Genomic DNA, 19,538 nt, shown 5'->3' on the forward strand with positions numbered 1-19,538 from the left:
CCAGGGGGCGGGGGCGGATGGGAGTGCCGGGCCGGCCGGGGGGCAGGGGAGGAATGGGAGTGCCGGGCCGGCCAGGGGGCAGGGGAGGAATGGGAGTGCCGGGCCGGCCAGGGGGCGGGGGTGGATGGGAGTGCCGGGCCGGCCAGGGGGCGGGGGCGGATGGGAGTGCCGGGCCGGCCGGGGGGCAGGGGAGGAATGGGAGTGCCGGGCCGGCCGGGGGGCAGGGGAGGAATGGGAGTGCCGGGCCGGCCAGGGGGCGGGGGTGGATGGGAGTGCCGGGCCGGCCAGGGGGCGGGGGCGGATGGGAGTGCCGGGCCGGCCGGGGGGCAGGGGAGGAATGGGAGTGCCGGGCCGGCCAGGGGGCGGGGGCGGATGGGAGTGCCGGGCCGGCCAGGGGGCGGGGGCGGATGGGAGTGCCGGGCCGGCCGGAGGCAGGAGCAGGGGCAGAGCAGACATGCTGGGCCAGCTGGGGGCAGGGGTGGGGGCAGGGGCGGTGGGTGTGATGTTTGGGGAGGAGGCCTTTGCCCAGGGAAGCTGGTAGTCCCTGGCAGCGGGGGCAGACAAATGCCCTCCCTCCCTGCTCGCCCCGGCCGCAGCTTGTGCGAGGTCACGGCCGCACACGGTGGCCGCGGGTGGGCGCCTCGGGCTCTCTGTGCTGCTGGCGCTGCCCAGCTGGGGATCGGCTCGGCAGGCAGCAGGCCCTTGGCAGCCCAGCTCCCCCGTGGCTGGGTGTGGGTTTGCCACGGGCAGGGTTCCAGCGGAACAGGCTCCCTTGGGGGAGTCGATGGCAGAGACCCCCCTCGGACAACCCCCCAGGGCCCTGATCAAAGGGGCCGGACCAGCCCAGATCGGGGCCCAGGGATGGCTGAGGCTGTTTCCTAGAGCGCCCCCCGGCCACGCACCCCCAGAGGAATCAGCTCACCCTTCCCTGCTCCACCCAGGCACTGCCTTGCCCTGGAGCCCCAGTGGGGCAGATGCTGCCAGGGCGTGCCTGACCGGGATGGGGTGACCTCCATGTGCTGGGGGGGCTGGAGCAAGGGTCTCCAGCCCCCGCAGCTGCAGCAGGCCATGGCAGGGGTGGGGCCGGGGTGCAGATCTCGCTGCGTGCCTGGCATGGCCCGGGCACTGCGCCCCTCAGGCTGGCACGGCCCTGGCGCAGGACCTCTTCAGACAGGGGTACAGCAGCAAGGCGGCAGCAGCCACTGCAAAGAAGATGATGGGCTTCAGCCCCCCGGCCGGGACCTGCGTGGGGAAGATGGGGGTCAGCGCTGGGCCTCCGTGGCCAGCTGCCCCCACCCAGCCGGGGGAGCCCCCATTCCAGACACGCCTGTGGCCTGGAGGCAGGCGCTGATCCAGGCACGCCGGGGGGCACAGCCCCTGGGTCACCTGCTGCCCTGCAGCGCTGCCAGCACGCTGCTAACGGCTGGGGCGGCCGCCCCCAGGGAGATGGGGTCCCTCGCTCTCACGCCCCCGGGGAGACACGGGGGTCAGACCCCACGGAGGGGTCCCCAGGCAGCTCCCTGTGTCTGTGTGCCACTGCCTGGGGCTGGGCTGCCAGCCCTGCCCTGCCCTGCCCTCTGGGGCCAAACGCTCCCCCCCCGGCACCCCCCAAGGGCCGTGGGCTTGGAGTCATGGGAAGAAACCAAGGGAAGCGGGTGGGGGAGGATGGAGGGGACTGATGCATGCGGGGGGCTGCCTGCTTAGTGAGGGGGCTCATACTGCATTCCCCCGAGCCCCCCGGCACTCAGTGCGCTATGCCCGGGGCCCCAAAGCCCCTCACCAGGGCAGGGCCCCGAGTCGCAGCCCACGGAGGGCAGCTCAGGCTAGCTCCTGGGCCTGGGCCGGGAACAGCCGGGCACACGCCCTGGGGGGAACAGCCGGGCACACGCCCTGGGGGGAACAGCCGGGCACACGCCCTGGGGGGAACAGCCGGGCACACGCCCTGGGGGGAACAGCCGGGCACACGCCCTGGCGGGAACAGCCGGGCACACGCCCTGGGGGGAACAGCCGGGCACACGCCCTGGGGGGAACAGCCGGGCACACGCCCTGGGGGGAACAGCCGGGCACACGCCCTGGCGGGAACAGCCGGGCACACGCCCTGGGGGGAACAGCCGGGCACACAGGCCCTACCGCTGGGTGCCAGGTGCAGGGGTGGTGGCAGGGGAAAGGAGCTGGTTGTCCCACCCCAGGGCCATGCCAGGGGCTCTGGCAGGGGCAGCAGGTGCCAGTCTCTGAGGGAGGGGCCCGTCTCCAGGCCTAATGGATGGGGGAGGTGGGATGGTAGAGGGGCTCGCAGCTGGGGCGGTGCTGACGGTTGGGACCAGGGCGGAGCAGCTGCCTTGCCATGCATGGGTACAGAGCGAAGCCGGACTGGGTGAGGGGAGGGGCAGAGTGAAGCCGGGCCGGGCTGGGTGAAGGGAGGGGCAGAGTGAAGCCGGGCCAGGCTGGGCGAGGGGAGGGGCAGAGTGAAGCCAAGCTGGGCCGGGCTGGGTGAGGGGAGGGGCAAAGCGAAACCGGGTTGGGCCAGGCGAGGGGAGGGGCAGAGCGAAGCTGGGCCAAGCCAGGCGAGGGGAGGGGCAGAGTGAAGCCGAGCTGGGCTGGGTGAGGGGAGGGAGGGGCAGAGCGAAACTGGGCCGGGCCGAGCAAGGGGAGCGGAGGGAAAGAGTGAAGCTGGGCCGGTTGAGGGGAGGGGCAGAGCAAAGCCGGGCTGGGTGAGGGGAGGGGCAGAGTGAAGCCGGACTGGGCTGGGTGAGGAGAGGGGTAGAGTGAAGTAGGTGGGCTGGTTGAGGGGAAGGGCAGACCAAAGCTGGGCTGGGTGAGGGGAGGAGGGAGAGTGAAGGCGGGCTGGGCGAAGAGAGGGGCAGGGTGAAGCTGGGCTGGATGAGGGGAGGGGTAGAGCGAAGCCAGGCTTGGCCAGGCTGGGTAAGGGGAGGGGAGAGCGGAGCCAGGCCGGGCTGGGCAAGGAGAGGAGCAGAGCGAAGCCAGGCCGGGCTGGGCGAGGAGAGGGGCAGAGTGAAGCTGGGCTGGGTGAGGGGAAGGGTAGAGTGAAGCCAGGCTAGGCCAGGCTGGGTGAGGGGAGGGGAGAACAAAGCCAGGCTAGGCTGGGCAAGGAGAGGAGCAGAATGAAGCCAGGCCGGGCCAGTCGAGGAGAAGGGCACAGCGAAGCCAGGCTGGCCCGGGCGAGGAGAGGGGCAGAGCGAAGACAGGCCAGGCCAGGCAAGGAGAGGGGCAGAGTGAAGCTGGGCTGGGTGAGGGGAGGGGCAGAGACAAGCCGGGCTGGGCCGGGCAAGGAGCGGGGCAGAGCGAAACCAGGCTGGGTGAAGAGAGGGGCAGAGCAAACCTGGGCTGGGTGAGGGGAGGGGTAGAGCGAAACCAGGCTGGGCCAGGCTGGGTGAGGGGAGGGCAGAGCGAAGCCAGGCCTGGCCAGGCGAGGAGAGGGGCAGAGCGAAGACAGGACAGGCTGGGCAAGGAGAGGGGCAAAGTGAAGCTGGGCTGGGCCGGCCTGGGTGAAGGAAGGGGCAGAGAGAATCTGAACTGGGCCAGGCAAGGAGCAGGGCAGAGTGAAGCCAAGCTGGGTGAAGAGAGGGGCAGAGCAAAGCTGGGCTGGGTGAGGGGAGGGCAGAGCGAAGCCAGGCCAGGCTGATCGAGGAGAAGGGCAGAGCAAAGCCAGGCCGGGCCGGGCGAGGTGAGGGGCAGAGCGAAGCCAGGCCGGGCCGGTTGAGGAGAAGGGCAGAGCGAACCCAGGCTGGGCCGGGTGAGGAGAGGGGCAGAGCGAAGCCAGGCCAGGCTGGTCGAGGAGAAGGGCAGAGCGAAGCCGGGCCAGGCCGGGCGAGGAGAGGGGCAGAGCGAAGCTGGGCTGGGCTGGGCTGGGCTGGGTGAGGGGAGGGGCAGAGCGAAGCCGGGCCGGCCCAGGCTGGGCCAGGCGGTGGGAGGGGACATACCGGTACCTGAGCTGCGTCAGGAAGAGTTCTCGGCCCACCAGCACCAGAGCAGAGCCGCTATAACAACCAGTCCTAGGAGGGGCAGGGAGATCTCGGGGGCGGGGCGGCTCTATGGGGAGAGCGGGGATGGAATGGGGCGGCAGCCGCAGGCCGGTGATGGATGGAGATGAGGAGGGGAGAAAAGAGAGATTACGTTGCAGGTGGCTCAGCCCTGCCCCACGGCCCAGAGCTGGGGCCGGCTGTCTCTTGTTGGGGGCTGAGCCATCCATGGGGCAGGGGCTCACTGGCCAAGCCTGGAGCAGGAGCTTCCCATGCATCCAGACAAGCCCCAGCTCTAGCGGCTCTGGACAGACCCAGGCAGCTCCTGTGCCCAGCTGGTGCCTCCCCTGGCATGGGGCACCGGTTCAGCCCCTGCAGGCACTGACCCCCAATCACCGTGGCACCGTCCCACGGGAGGCAGCAGCATGGCACAGCCATCACCCACCAGCCCCAGCCCGCCCAGGAGCCCGGCAGTCCGCAAGCACAGAGCCCCCTGCCCGGCACCCCCATCCCGCACAGCTGCGCCCACCTACCCGTCCGTCCGCAGGGACGGTGCCCTTGAGTCTCTGGATTTCTGCCCGGCACAGCCTCAGCTCCTCCTGCAGCTGCTGGCGCTCGCGCTGGAGGGCCTGGTACTGCACCTGCAGCTCTCGCAGCTCCGCCTGCATGGTGTCACACTGCCGGGCAGGGAGAGGGGCGTGAGCGCCGGCCGGGGGCAACGGGGAGCCACATGCCCCGCAGGCCGGGCCCGACGAGCCCGGCGCCAGGCCAGTACCTTGCTCTGCGCCAGCTGCACCTTCTCCTCCTGGCTCCGGAGCTGGAAGCGCAGGCTCAGCTCCGAGTCGGACTCCTCGTCCTGGCACACGGGCTGCTTGCAGCTGGGGGAGCTGATGGTCCTCATGTCGTCCTCTATCTTGAAGGAGACGCTGCCGCTGAGGTGGGGGCTGCCACGCCGGGGAGACAGGCACCGGCGCACGGGGCGATGGTCCTCGACCGACTCCATCGACTTGTGGGACTCTTCCGACCGGCTCCTGGATCTGGAACGAGCCCGGGGCTGGGGCAGACTGTAGAGCCACTCCTGGTCCGGCCCACCCGCCCAGTGCAGCCCCACCCGGCCCAGCCAGCAGGACCCTGGCACAGCCCAGCCCAGCCCAGCCCTGACCAGCCCAGCCAGCAGGACCCTGGCACAGTCCAGCCCAGCCCAGCCCTGCCCGGCCCAGCCCAGCCAGCAGGACCCTGGCACAGCCCAGCCCAGCCCAGCCCTGCCCTGCCCGGCCCAGCCCAGCCAGCAGGACCCTGGCACGGCACAGCCCAGCCCAGCCCCAACCGGCCCAGCCAACAGGACCCTGGCACAGTCCAGCCCAGCCCAGCCCTGCCCGGCCCAGCCCAGCCCAGCCAGCAGGACCCTGGCACAGCCCAGCCCAGCCCCAACCGGCCCAGCCAGCAGGACCCTGGCGCAGCCCAGCCCGGCCCAGCCCCACCCAGCCCAGCCAGCAGGACCCTGGCACAGCACAGCCCAGCCCAGCCCAGCCCAGCCCCTGCTCCCAGACCCAGGCACACGCCGTGGCTGGGGGGGGCAGGAGGCAGCCCTGAGTGGGAGGCTGGGTCCCAGGCCCCTCCCAGCCCTCACCTGTACTTCTGGGCCTCCAGGTTCTCCAGGTGGTGCACCATGACCTTGTTGCTCTCCTGCAGGGTCTGGTGCTCCTCCCTCAGGTCCTGGTACTGCTCCCGCAGGGACTGCAGCTCTTCTGAAACACACAGGCTGCGATGGGGGCAGCACCCCATGGCCCTGACCCTCCGGAGCCCCACAGCGCCCCACGGCCCTGCCCCTCCGGAGCCCAACAGCGCCCCACAGCCCTGCCCCCCGGAGACCCACAGCGCCCCACGGCCCTGTCCCTCCAGAGACCCACAGCGCCCCACGGCCCTGCCCCCCAGAGACCCACAGCGCCCCCCACTGCCCCAGTAGCAGTAGTTTTCTGGGAGCAGATAAGGGAAGGACACGGGGGCTGCCCCAAGGGAGATGAGGCAGCATGACCCCTCCCCACAGCACCATGCTGACAGATAGGAGACCCCCATTCCAGGCCACCCAACCCGCACCCCACAGCACAGCACCCCCAATGCCATGCTGGAGCACCCGGGCCAGCAAGGACTGTGGGGGAGAGTGCCCCCTGCTGGGCCCCCACCCTTCTACCTGCAGCGCAGCGCAGCGCAGCGCCCCCTGCCGGGCCCCCCAACCCGCCCCCAGCACAGCATCCCCTGCCGAGCCCCCAAACCTCCAGCACAGTGCCCCCTGCCGGGCTCCCCAACCCCTCCAGCACAGAGCCCCCTGCTTGGCCCCACACCCCCTGCCGGGCCCCCCAACCCCCCCAGCGCAGCGCCCCTGCTGAGCCATCCCCCCCATCACAGCTCCCCCTGCCGGGCCCCCCAACCCCTCCAGCACAGAGCCCCCTGCCGAGCCCCCCAACTTCCCCAGCACAGCACCCCCTGCCAGGCCCCCCATCCCCCCCAGTGCAGTGCCCCCTGCCGGGCCCCCCAACCCCCCCAGCACAGTGCCCCCTGCTGAGCCATCCCTCCATCACACCACCCCCTGCTGGGCCCCCCAACCCCCCCACCACAGCGCCCCCTGCTGAGCCCCCAACCCCCCAGCACAGCCTCCCCTGCCGGGCCCACCCAACCCCTCCAGCACAGCCTCCCCTGCCGGGCCCCCCCAACCCCTCCAGCACAGCGCCCCCTGCTGAGCCCTGTCACGTGGCTGGACTTTTACATTGGGTCTGGAAGCCATTTTAATGCCCAGCCTGGCTATTGGCCCCATATATTGTGCTGGGGGGGCAGGGGGCATGTTGTGTGCCTGATGAAAGCTGATGATGCCCTGAGGCTGGGCCTGCTCCTGGTGTGTCTGTGTCATGTTTGTAGGTCAGGTTATCACTTTTAGCTCTGCAGCTGCCTTAGCAACTTTTGGTGATGAGCTCAGAGGTTTGAGCATTGGCCTGCTGACCCTAGCGTCATAAGTTCAATCCTTGCAGGGGCCACTTAGGGACTGTCTCCTGGGCTTCTGCCAGTGACAGTTTGCCACAGCAGGGGGTTGGGGGGATGCACCCCCAACCCTTCCCAGGCAGGGACCCCTTTTGACAGCTCAGGAAGACTTGGGGACTCAGGCAATTCACAACTGGGGGAAGCACCGTAACTAGCCAATTTTGTGCCCGAGGCGACAATAGCAAACTGCGCCCCTCGCGCTAACTTACCAAAAGTTATTCCACCAACACGCAGACACGTTCCTGCAGTAACGCTGCCCTTCCCCTTGTTATGTTATTATTAAACTGAATCTGAGTTGTGGGGGGAAAGACCCATCCTCACCCCCCCCCAGCCTAACCCCACACGCGGAGGCTGGAGGGGCTGGGGGGGGTCACAAACAAAACGATGAGAACGGAGACATGAGCAGGGGGTGACTGCCAGAGACCAGCAAGCGCCTTGCCTGGGATCACCATGAAAATGTCTCTGTAATGCGGACGTGGGGGTGGGGGCAGGGGGGCAACTTTTTTCCACTGGGGGCCATGGGGCAATTTTTTAATGTTCCAGGGGCTGAACACAACCTAGTCCCACGCCACCACCTCCATCCCCAGCCTTACACCCCCCACAGCCCCAAACTGCCCCAGGCTTAAATCCCACTGCAGCCTCAAACTGCCCCCAGCCTTAGACACGCCCCCCCACAGCCCCAAACTGCCCCAGGCTTAAATCCCACTGCAGCCTCAAACTGCCCCCAGCCTTAGACCCCCGCCACAGCCCCAAACTGCCCCAGGCTTAAATCCCACTGCAGCCTCAAACTGCCCCCAGCCTTAGACCCCCCCCCACAGCTCCAAACTGCCCCAGGCTTAAATCCCACTGCAGCCTCAAACTGCCCCCAGCCTTAGACCCCCGCCACAGCCCCAAACTGCCCCAGGCTTAAATCCCACTGCAGCCTCAAACTGCCCCCAGCCTTAGACCCCCCCCCACAGCTCCAAACTGCCCCAGGCTTAAATCCCACTGCAGCCTCAAACTGCCCCCAGCCTTAGACCCCCCCCACAGCCCCAAACTGCCCCAGGCTTAAATCCCACTGCAGCCTCAAACTGCCCCCAGCCTTAGACACCCCCCCACAGCTCCAAACTGCCCCAGGCTTAAATCCCACTGCAGCCTCAAACTGCCCCCAGCCTTAGACCCCCCCCACAGCCCCAAACTGCCCCAGGCTTAAATCCCACTGCAGCCCCAAACTGCCCCCAGCCTTAGACACGCCCCCCCACAGCCCCAGGCTTAAATCCCACTGCAGCCCCAAACTGCCCCCAGCCTTAGACACCCCCCCCCGCAGCCCCATACTGCCCCAGGCTTAAATCCCCCCCAGAGCCCCAAACTGCTCCCAGCCTTAGACCGCCCCCAGCAGCGCCAAACAGCCCCAGGCTGAGATACTCCCCCCAACCCTGTACCCTCTTTACCAGGGCTGCTAGGCTGGGTGGCTCCCCCAGCCCTCCTGCTCCCAGCAGGTAACAGTCGTTAAAACCAATTATCCCAAGTGTTAAGGTTTTAGCACCTAAGCAAAAGTAACTGGGATGGCTAGTGACAGATAGCTGCCCTCTCCAGCAGCTCTCGCTATGGACAGATCGCTGCCCGAGGCGGCCGTGTTGAGAAACTGCAAATGGCTTCTTAACAGCCACGGGCGGCTGGGAGCCCAGCTAGCGACCCTCAACAAATCTAATGCGGCCCACGTCTGGGTCCCGACCCATAGGCTGGGAATCCCTGGAAGAAGAAAGGGCTTTGGCCCTGGAGGGAGAGGAAGAGTCAACACACGGGAGAACAATGGTGTGGACAGAGCAGTGTCCGTTTCGGAGCCTTTGTCTTGTGGTCTTCAAGGGTCCATGTCCAGCATGTGGACCCCAGGGGGCCGGATCTACAGCGCTCCAGCGACTGACTCTACCTAACCTGAACGGAACTGAACTTTCAGAGACTTTCACGAATCAGCACGTAACGGCGCTGGCTGCACCAGTAGTCGTGGCTGATGCATGTGAAGTGTTGCTCTAACTGTCCTTCGCTCCAGACCGCTTCTTCCTTTTGTGTTAATACACCCCTACGTGTTAGACCCAAGGGCCTGGCTTCGCACGGTTGTTTGGATAAGATCCAAGTATATGTAGACAGGGTCCAGAAGAATCTGTGGGGTGTTGCTGAAATAGGCTTCACAGCCCCTCACCTGAGTTTGGGGGTTGCTGGGCTGGGCTGGGCTGGGCTGGGCTGGCAGAGGTGCGATGGTGCCTGGTTGGTGAGAAGGAAATCCCAGCCTGGGGCTGTGAGTGGCCGGATTTTAAGCAAAGAGACCCGGGACTGATGTCTCCAGCTGTGACTGGAACCCTGTCCTATTGCAGCCCCCGTCGCTCCCTGCAGTGCAGCGCCCCCTGCTGACCCCCCACCCCTCCCTGCATCACAGCGCCCCCTGCTGACCCCCACCCCTCCCTGCAGTGCAGTGCCCCCTGCTGACCCCCACCCCTCCATGCAGTGAAGCGCCCCCTGCTGGCCCCCCCCCGCTCCCTGCAGTGAAGCGCCCCCTGCTGACCCCCACCCCTCCATGCAGTGAAGCGCCCCCTGCTGGCCCCCCCCGCTCCCTGCAGTGCAAGGCCCCCTGCTGGCCCCCCCCCGCTCCCTGCAGTGCAGCGCCCCCTGCTGATCCCTACCCCCTCCCTGCAGTGCAGCGCCCCCTGTTGCCCCCACCCCTCTCCCTGCATCACAGCACACCCTGCTGACCCCCACCCCTCCCTGCAGCGCAGCGCCCCCTAGTGCCGCACTAGAGCACCAGAGCAGCTGGGGAGAGCGCCCCCTGCTGAGACCCCCACCCCCCTAACAGAGCAGGGCTCTCAGCTGCAGTACCTTGGAGCTTGGCCACCTCGTCAGAGCGGCCCTCGGCCCGGGCCTGGCCGTCGCGCTTCATCTTGATCTCGGCGCGCAGCGTGGTGACCTCCGTCTCGTACTCGTCACGCACCTGCTGGACGCGCTGCAGCTCGGCCCGTAGCCAGCACAGCTGCTCCTGCAGCGCAGCGATCTCGTTCTCGTGGATGGCCGCCATCTCCTCCGCCTCCAGCTGCAGGCCATGGATCTCTTCGTTTGCCTCCTGCAGCTCCCGCTCCACCTGATCCAGCTCTGACTCCTTCGTCTCCTGCAGGGAGCTGAACTCGTCCTTCAGCGTGCGCAGCTGAGCTGCACGGGTTGTGGGCAGAGCAGGGGTGAGAGCCTGGCACCAGACTGCCACTACTGCCCCTTCACCCTGCACCCTGCCCTCTGGCCGGGGTCCCATGGAGCAGGGAGTGTTTGAGAGCCAGAAGGACCCCAACGCAGCTGCTGGCCAGCAGGCACTGGGGTCACCACCGAAATGCAGCCACCTCTGGGGAGGGAGCAGGCAGATACTTCCCAGCGCTGCAGGTGAGTTTGGGACAGGAAGTGAGGCATAACCTCATAGCCAGCTGAATCCCTGGGCAGCGTGTTCCCATTGACAGGCTGAAAGAGGGAGAATACATGGCCCTCCTGGGCACCCCCTGGGACCCCTGCACCCAAGGGTGCCCTGCCTCTCTCTGCAACATCGGCAAAGGGCTTCGCCTCCCAGCCCACATGCTGGCCACCACAGGGCCGTCTGCGAGCCTGGGCCAGCTCCACCTCTGCTCTGGCTCCTGGGCCAGCCCCAGGTGCGTAATTCCTGGCCTACCCACCTGCCCCCCACTGGGTCCTGCTCCCACCACCAGGCCAAACACGGCCAAGGAGGAGGAGCATGCGTGGGGAAGCACAGGAGGGGAGTGCCAGCTGGGGGATGGGCCTGCAGGGGTAGGGGGCCAGCTTGGAAGCCCCTGAAGAGAGTGGTGGAACCCCTGGTGGCCCTGTGGGGGGCAGGTGGATAAGGGCGGGGGGGTGGAGGCGGGGGCTGGGGAGACATGGTGTCACTGTGGTGAGGGAACCGGTGGCACGTGCTTTAGAGTTGGGGGGAGGCTGTGTGTAGGGGGCAGAGAGCCATGGGGGGAGGTGAAGGTTAGGGGGCAGCCCCTGGTGGGTGCAGAGTGGACCCCCCCCCGGGAGCAAGTGTGACCCAGGAAGGTTGGGGTGGGGCTGGGTAGGGGCAGGGAGTGCCACTAAGGTTTGGGTCCCTGGGCGTGGTTTGTCCCTGGGTGGGTGGGGAGACCCTGGTGGGGGGCCAAAGGGGGTCCAGGGAGGGCTCTCAAGTGGGGGATTCCCAGGGCAGGGGTTGCCCGACAGGAGAGTGCTGAGGTACCCAAGAGGGGAGACTGCCAGGTGCGGGGGTTCCCAGAGGGGCAGTCGGACCCCAGGTGGCAGGTTTCCATGGGTTGGCAGCCAGGCGGCCGCCAGGCTGGGAGCCCTGGGGGTGGGTCCCAAGGGTGCTGGACGCGGTGGTCCCCCCAGGTCAGTCGCCCCACAGTAGGCAGGGTAGCCAGGAGCTAGGTGGGGCCGTCCCCAGGGACAGAGGCAGTCTGCAGGGTGCCAGGCAGCTGCTGGGGGGTGTCCTGGGGGCAGTTCCCAGGCAGGGGCTCCCCATAGGTTGTTGGCAGAGGGGGCCCCAGAGGGTGGCTGCTATGCTGGGGTGCCTCCTGGGTGGGGGATCCCTGGGGGTAGTGGCTGGGCAGGGAGACCTGGCAGCGATTGCTGGGGTCTCTGGGCTGCAGTTTCTGGGGGTGAGCCCCAGGGATGTGGTTGCTGGGGAGACTTGGGGTGGTTCCTGAGGGACCCCTGGGGGGCAGGTGCCAGTGGGGGTCCCAAGAGGTGGCTGCTGAGTGATCCCAAAGGCCAGATGTAGCGGTTCCCCAGGCCAGTTGCTGGGGTGTGGGGGGTCCCTGGCAGTTGGTAACTGCGGAGTCCCTCAGGGACAGTTGATGGGGAACCTGGGGGTTGCTGGGGGCGCCCGGGCAGTTGCTCCAGGCTTCAGGGTCACTGCCAGGAGCCCCAGCGGAGCGGCTGCTGAGGCCCTGGGGCAGTTGCTGAGGAGCCAGGGGGTGGTTGCCAGGGGGCCCGGCATGGTTTTCAGGGGCCCCAGGGGGCAGTTGCTGGAGGTCTTAAGGCAGTTACTGGGGCCCCAGGGGGTGGTTGCCGGGGGCCCAGGGGGTGGTTGCCGGGGGCCCAGGGGGCGGTTGCCGGGGGCCCAGGGGGCGGTTGCACTCACTGCCCACGGAGGTGGAGGGCGTGAGGTCCATGGCTGCCTCCCCTGGCTCCAGGCCGGCCCAGCCCCTGTGTGCAGCCCGGGTGACCCCACACGGTTCCAGGGCTCCCAAGCCGAGGGGCCGGCCCGGCTGGCAGCTCATGCTCTGCTGGTGGGGCTGGGGCATCCCCTGCCCTGTGCCCTCCAGAGCCACCCGGGCCTGGGACCCCAGATCCCTATGGGCATGGCCCCCCAGGCTATGGGTCCCAGCACAGCACAGCCCCCCAGGCTATGGGTCCCAGCACAGCACGGCCCCCCGGGCTATGGGTCCCAGCACAGCACAGCCCCACTGGGCTATGGGTCCTAGCACAGCACGGCCCCCCATGCTATGGGTCCCAGCTCAGCACGGCCCCCCCGGCTATGGGTCCCAGCACAGCACAGCCCCCCTGGGCTATGGGTCCCAGCTCAGCACGGCCCCCCATGCTATGGGTCCCAGCTCAGCACGGCCCCCCTGGGCTATGGGTCCCAGCACAGCACGGCCCCCCATGCTATGGGTCCCAGCACGGCATGGCCCCCCCCGGGCTATGGGTCCCAGCACAGCACAGCCCCCGCGGGCTATGGGTCCCAGCTCGGCACGGCCCCCCCGGCTATGGGTCCCAGCACAGCACGGCCCCCGCGGGCTATGGGTCCCAGCACGGCACGGCCCCCGCGGGCTATGGGTTCCAGCATGCAGTCCCAGGGCCCCGCTGTGCTATGGCACCCCTGCACTATAGGCCCAAGCACACAGCTCTAGGTTCCTAGGGGGTTGTTGCTGGGGGTCCCAGGATGGTTGCCAAGCTCCCAGGGGGCAGTTGCTGGGGTCCCCAGGAGGCAGTTGCCAGGGCACCAGGGGGTGGTTGCTGGGGTCCCCAGGAGGCGGTTGCCAGGGCACCAAGGGGTGGTTGCTGGAGTCCCCAGGAGGCGGTAGCCAGGGCACTAGGGGGTGGTTGCTGGGGTCCCCAGGAGGCGGTAGCCAGGGCACTAGGGGGTGGTTGCTGGGGTCCCCAGGAGGCGGTTGCCAGGGCACTAGGGGGTGGTTGCTGGGGGCCCCAGGAGGCGGTAGCCAGGGCACTAGGGGGTGGTTGCTGGGGGCCCCAGGGCAGTTGCTGGGGGCCCCAGGAGGCGGTTGCCAGGGCACCAGGGGGTGTTTGCTGGGGGACCCAGGAGGCAGTTGCCAGGGCACCAGGGGGTGGTTGCTGGGGGCCCCAGGGCAGTTGCTGGGGTGTACAGGGGGCAGCTGTTGGGGGCCCAGGGCGGTCCCAGCATGGCCCCTAGGGTGTGTCAGCCCAGCTGGTGCCCCACCCAGCTTCCCATGGATTTGCAGGCCAGCAGGAACCACCTCGTCTGACATGTGGCTGCCACAACCCCTCAGCCCTGCTCCTCCCTGGGCTGAGCCACTCAGCTCCCCAAATCGCCACTCACAATCTCGCACCTGTACAGCCTCCACCATTTCCTGCCAAAGCAGCACCGTGTCCCATGCTACCAGGGCCCAGCGTGGGCCAATCACTGCCGCGGGCGCTGGCGCCTGCCACGTGAGCCTGCTTTGATCCCTGGAGGCCTAGAGGGGACATGAACTCTTGTGTGGGTGTCAGGCCTGCCCTCCGAGACAGGGCCACTGATACCCACCAGACTAGTGTGGGGCGGGAGTTTCCCATCAACAAAAAGCTTCTGCTGTTCTGCTCTCCTGCCTGTGACGCACTCCTGGTCTCTGCTGCATGTGCAGCTTGGAGCACATAGCAAAGAGGGGTAAGTCCCCCAAGCACAGGAGCTGGTCCGTGATGCATGGACGCTGGCGGGGGGAGGATTTTGTAGGTCTCCCCGGTGCTCAGCCACAGCTAACCCCAAGGGGGCATGCAGAACTGGCCTGCTACAGAAACGCCGAGTGCCTTCCGAAACGCAGGGCTGGAACTCCTGTGTGCATCTGTTTCCGGGCCTTGGCTTTGTCCATAACACTCGCGTTTCTTTTTCCCATGTAAAAACCCTTTAGCGAACTTAATAAAGGGTTGCCAAGTGTGTTGTCATTGTTGGTGTGAGACCTAAGGTGCAATTTACTTGGGGGAAGTGACCGGTTCTTTGGGACTGGCGGTATCCTGAAGGATTCCCACCGCAAGGGACCGCCCAGCACAAAGGCAGGCTCCTGGAGCCGCGGCCGACGGGAGCACCTCGTAAGCAGAGGATTGCCTGGTGACATGAACGCGCACATCTCCCAGTCCGTTTGGGTTTACACCGGTGTCCCTGCGGGCGCTGTGACAGCTCACAGGGGTGTAAACTCAGACTCTTGCAAGGCCTGGGACTTGGTGTCACAGGCCACATTGATGCCAACAGAAGAGTGACACATCCTGAACCCAGCCCACGTTCCGTGGATTAAAAGCCGTCTCTGATAAGTCATGAGCCATGGCTGTGGACGTGGCCCATCGTGAGCCGGCAATTCCCACAGGGCACACTTCTGGCCTTGGTAACGACGCCCGGAAGCAAGCAGGAAAATGCAGCGGCTGCAGCCTGCAGGTGACAGCACCGGGGTGGGAAGCGAAGAAGCAGGCAAGTCACCAATTCGGTGCAAGCTGGCTCACTCAGTAAGCCGGCACGAGCTAACAACATGGGTTTCAATATGGCCCAATGCAAAGTCACACGCCTAGGAGCAAACCTCACAGGCCGGACCTGCAGGCCAGGGGGCCACATGGGAATTCCCTGGGATGTTTTTATGACCGTCTGATGGGCTGTGCCAACCTCACACGAGTGAGCTAAGGGTTGATGAACTGCTCTGGGTCCAGCAGAGGGGAGGGGAGGTGCCACAGAGGACATAAGCTTTGTCTACCTCTGTACTGGGCACTGGGGCGACTGCTGCCAGGATCCTGTGCCCCGTCAGGTGCCCACAATTCAAGGAGGAGGTTGGTAAATTGGAGCGGGGCAGAGCAGAGCCCCAGGAAGGATTAAGGGCCTAGAAAAGTAGCCCCCCGCCCCATGCAAGATGCCAGGAGCTCCCTCTGTTCAGCTGGACAAAGACGGGGAGCCGATCACAGCCTGTGGGCCCTACAGGGGGGCAGAAATGGAGGCACAGCAGCCTCCTCTGTCAAGCGGACGAGGGTCTACCAGCCTCACAGGCTGGAAGATGAAGGGAGCCGAAGTCAGGTGGGGAAAAAAGCAAAATGTTCACCAGGAGGGGAATTTCCCCAGGTTGTGGTGAATTCTCCATCGCTGACCATTGTCCCCGCCGCATGGCTGGTGTCTGAAAGGCCTTCCGTCTTTCACAGAGGAAATAATTCTGGGGGCCCTGCGGTCTGGCTCACACAGGTGAGCAGACCACAGTGATCCCTATGTTCTACAACCCTCCGATCTCCAGGCCTGGGGTCAGGTGACAGAGCCGGAAACAGCTACTGGGAGCCCAACTTTTCAGTTATAATAACAGTTCTGCATCCGTGCAGTTTTCGCGTTTGTCACCGCATGGCACTCTGGGGTCTTCCTGGATGCAGTGGGGAAAGCTCAGACCTGCCTCCCATGCTACCGGAGCTAAAGAAGAATCCCCAACAGCTGCTAGCAGTACAGGGCCTATGAAACACACCTGAGCAGTTCTGATTTCACCTGTGAGGTTACTGGGTTTTCAGATGAACCTGCAGAACCAGGGAGCAGCCATCGGCCCAGCCTTGCGCCCAATTGTGCGCCCCATGGGCCAGGTGAGGGGCTCTGGAAAGCAGATGCTCCGCTGGCTGTGTTCCTGCTGCCCTGTGCAGTGTCGTTTTATCTGTGCAGTTCCCGCAGCAGCCCCAGGCTTGCAGCGGGAAGGTGAGTTTCTGGGAGACCTCAGCCAGAGGGCGGCACCTCCTGGGAACGGTCCTGGCCAGGGGAAGCCAGACCTGACCAGCACAGGGGCGCATCAGTCCACACCGCAGGAGGAGTTTGGCTGTGGAGGGGTAACCCAGCCGACAGGCCATGGCTGATTGCCCAAAAGGACACGGACAGGTGACCTGCTCCTGGGACAGGCTTCAGCTGGGACGTGCCTCCACCCAGGGAGAACCAGGAATTCCCTCCATGCAGGCCAGGGGACGAGGAGGTGCCCTGAGGTTCCTCCACCTTTGTCTCCAGCCCAGCTCATCACTTCAGGCGCAGCTCTGCTCTGAGCAGGGCCGGAAGGATCGCTGACCCGGCCTGACACAGGACATTCTCCAGCGACTTGTGAGACAGCAGCGATCCCGCCCCTGCTGCAGCCGGCACCAAGCGCTCGCTGATGGGTGTGTGGAATTCGATTGCTTTAACGACCCTACTCTCCCCCTGTTCTTTCCTCTCTTTACTAATAACACTTCAGACGTTGGGTTCTACGGCCGGGCCCGGCGCTGGCTGGGTGAGATCGGAGGCACAGGCTGACCTGGGCTGGGGCTGGAAGAACCTGGGTGGATGTGGGGAGGTGGGTTTCCATCACCTCTCCCTGGGTGCGGAGGGGACTGGCCGTGGCACCAGGGGAGCTGGAGCGCCGGAGGGCGTCGCTGGGTGAGTTGGGCTGGCAGCGAGGCGGCAGTTGGTCGGTGTGATGGATTTGGTGCCTCCCCGTGGAGGACCCCCCGGCTGGGCTGGGCTGGGCTGTCTGTTCCGGCTGTCAGCAATTCGCCCAGGTTTGGACTCCTCGCCGGTGCCCAGAGACCCCTCCCGTCTTACCAGTGCACTTGGGGGAGGGGGCAGGAGCAGGTGGGATGGGGGTGGAGCGGGGCCGGAAGACCAGTGGGGCAGAGGGAAGGGATGAAGTAGAGTCTGAGGCACAGTCAGTGGTCGAGCACTCCCCTACCCCCGCACATTTGAGTTGCTGCCACCGAAGATGCGGATAAAAGACTTTCTCTCCCGTCCTTGTCTCTCTCTACCCTGGCACTGACGCAAGCCCAATGCTGCCAGCTTTCGCCAGTGTATGATCTATGTAAGCCACCGGCCCAGACTAGAGCAGCCCCAAGGCTGCTCTCGGTTACACCTGGCAGCTTTTGCATGCTCCCTTTCCTCTCCCCAAGCCTGAGCAACGCTCCACAGGCCTGTGGCAGGGGCTAGGGCAGAGCTGGCTGCGTGGAGTGTTCCCTTTGCCCCAGACCTGCTGGCACACAGCCCTCTGAGCTACAGGGAACCTGCCTAAGAGGCGCTGTCTCTGGGCCCCATTGTTACTCCCTCTTGCAGACTGCTGTGTTCAGAGCAGGAGCAGATGGCTCAGCTGTGCCTCTCCTGGGCTTCTGAGCTGACGCCCCTGGGAGGCGCTGACGTGTCTGGGAGCAGGGCCCAGGGGAGCCCTCGGCACAGCCCTAGGGCAGGGCCAGCCCCATTTGTGACTGATTGTTTCTACACCCTTTGGAAGCCAGCGGTAGCTGCTCAATGGGGAGCTGGCCCTGCCCCGGGGCTGGCGCGGAGGGGGAGGCTGCGAGGAAAGGAAGGGTTAAGCGACCCTGGCAGAGAGCTGCCACGCCAAGAGATCCCTCCGCCCAGCAGTGCTGGGGCGGTGCCCGGCAGCTGCTCACCGGCCCAGGGACAATACTTCCCGGGGAAAGGGGGTGTGGGAATGGGACTGCCCGAGCTGGAATCTGGCCAAGGGACTGTGACAAAGCTCTGCCTGTCTGCAGAAGGCGCCTGTTGCAGCAGGGTCTGGGCGCCAGCCCCCTGCAAACAAGCCCCCTGCCCGGCACGGCCCCCTGCAGACTCTCTGCCACAGGCCACTGCGGAGGAGAATGGTAAAGCTGGGAACTGCCAGGGCTCCGCTGTCACGCGTCAGGCGAGAGACTGCTCCCCAGCCAGGGGTCAGGAAGGAATTCCCCGCACTCAGCCAGGATGTGGGGCTGACCCCTGTGGGGCAGCTCCCTAAGGCTTGTGCAGATGGGGGTGGGTGAGTGCCTCAGTTTCCCCTCTGTGCCGCACGGTAGGTGGCGAGGGGAGAGGTTGTTGACCCTGCAGAGCCCCTGGCACCGTTGGCCTGGGCCCCTGTTCTCATGGAGAGCCTGAGAAGTTAACGGCTACTCCAAGGGCAGCACATCTGGCCCCCGGCAACGCTCATCCCCCTTGGCAGGACACCAGCTAGGCATGGCCAGCTGGGCACAAGGGGCCGGAGAAGGCCAGGGGACAGCACCTGCCCCAGAGGCTGGAGGAGGGGACAGCTGGAAGGAGGAGATGGTCCAGGCCTGGGACTCGGGGGTCAGAGCCACCCAGACCGACAATGTCCTGCTCCCTGGGCCAGCCAAGGCCTCTGCAGGCCGTGTCCGGAGCATCCCGACAGCGGCGCCCAGCAGGTGGCGGGGGGGTGGCTCTCTTTGGCGTCCAAGATTCCCGCTGCCGGCAGTGCTGGGGTGACGCGGGGCTCCAACGTTTGGCCCCGGAGGCGGGAAGCCAAGTGAAGCTGCAGCTGGCAGGGGCTGACCGAAGGGGCCTCCCCGGGACTGCCCCAGAGCGCCCGGCTGGGCCCCGCACGGATGCCTCTCTCGAGCGTCGGGCGCTGGGGGCACAGGGAAGCCGTCCCTCCCCCGGCCTGCGGGGCGGGCAGGGCTTTACCTTGCAGCCTCTGGATCTGCTTGGTGAAGATCTCTGCCTGCCTGGCGCTGGCCAGTCGCTCGTCCTCCAGCAGCTCTGCAGTGGGGAGCCGCCGTCAGCGGGAGCCAGCGGACACCCCACCCCGGCCACGCTGAGCACAGACGGGCCATGCGCAGCCAGTGATGGCCGGGGGCCCAGCTGAGCCTCCCCGTGGGCCAGAGACTCAGTCCCCGGCACCCACAAGCTCCGGCTGGAGAGGGGACGCAGGAAGGGCCAGGCCAGCCGCAGCTCGGGGCCCCTGGCTGGAGGGGCTGGGAGCCCCACATGGAGCCCAACCTGGCCCAGGGAACGGGAGAGCACATGCACCCAAGGAGTGTGCATGGGAACCCGTGGAAGCACAAGCACAAGAGGGAGCACAAGGCCTCCTCGTGCACCCTGGCACAATGCCAACAGCGCCCCGCACATGGGGACCTCGGAGAACAGGCACTGTGCCCAGCCCGTGCCAGGAGTCCAAGTGAGCGGAGGCCCTGTGTCAGCGCGCACCACCCTTACCCTGGAGCTCCAGCGAGTCGTCCTCATGCTTCACGGCCAGCCCTCGCATCTCCTCCAGCTCCTCCAGCAGCTGCAGCACCTGGGCCCTCAGGTCTTCCATCTCCTGGTCCGTCAGGCCCAGCTCCCTCGCGTCCTCCTCCAGGGAGCCCTCATTCCCCGCCTCGTCCGCCAGGGCCGCCAGCTCACCTGGCGAGGAACGGGGAACGCCGCATGAGCCCCCTGGCCCAGGAGCCCCAGGGCCGCTGAGCCGCTGCACGGGGCGGGGCCGAGGGCCAGCGGGAGAAGCGGGTTCCAACCCCCCGCCCGCGTGACTCCCTGGCACCCCCAGAGGCGCT

General features: G+C 66.7%; 1 protein-coding gene across 5 annotated transcripts in view; it reads right to left on the minus strand.

Annotated features, from left to right (window-relative positions):
* Nucleotides 1-265: 265 nt before the first annotated feature.
* CCDC136 (coiled-coil domain containing 136) overlaps nucleotides 266-19,538 on the minus strand; it is a 29,813-nt gene continuing 10,540 nt past the window's right edge. The window contains exons 2-9 of one of the 5 annotated variants that reach the window (XM_074976253.1): nucleotides 19,204-19,389; nucleotides 18,673-18,747; nucleotides 9,864-10,190; nucleotides 5,611-5,728; nucleotides 4,756-5,017; nucleotides 4,514-4,657; nucleotides 3,942-4,050; nucleotides 1,107-1,242 (exon numbers count right to left, since the gene is read on the minus strand). In XM_074976253.1, the coding sequence (XP_074832354.1) occupies nucleotides 3,958-4,050; nucleotides 4,514-4,657; nucleotides 4,756-5,017; nucleotides 5,611-5,728; nucleotides 9,864-10,190; nucleotides 18,673-18,747; nucleotides 19,204-19,389 (1,205 nt within the window). In that variant the 3' untranslated portion in view covers nucleotides 1,107-1,242; nucleotides 3,942-3,957. Of the gene's footprint in view, nucleotides 1,243-3,941; nucleotides 4,051-4,513; nucleotides 4,658-4,755; nucleotides 5,018-5,610; nucleotides 5,729-9,863; nucleotides 10,191-18,672; nucleotides 18,748-19,203; nucleotides 19,390-19,538 lie in introns of all 5 variants that reach the window. The other 4 variants (XM_074976244.1, XM_074976261.1, XM_074976268.1 and 1 more) reach the window with 4 other exon arrangements.

Source organism: Carettochelys insculpta, chromosome 1, assembly GCF_033958435.1.
Source record: "Carettochelys insculpta isolate YL-2023 chromosome 1, ASM3395843v1, whole genome shotgun sequence".
Lineage (NCBI taxonomy): Eukaryota > Metazoa > Chordata > Testudines > Carettochelyidae > Carettochelys > Carettochelys insculpta.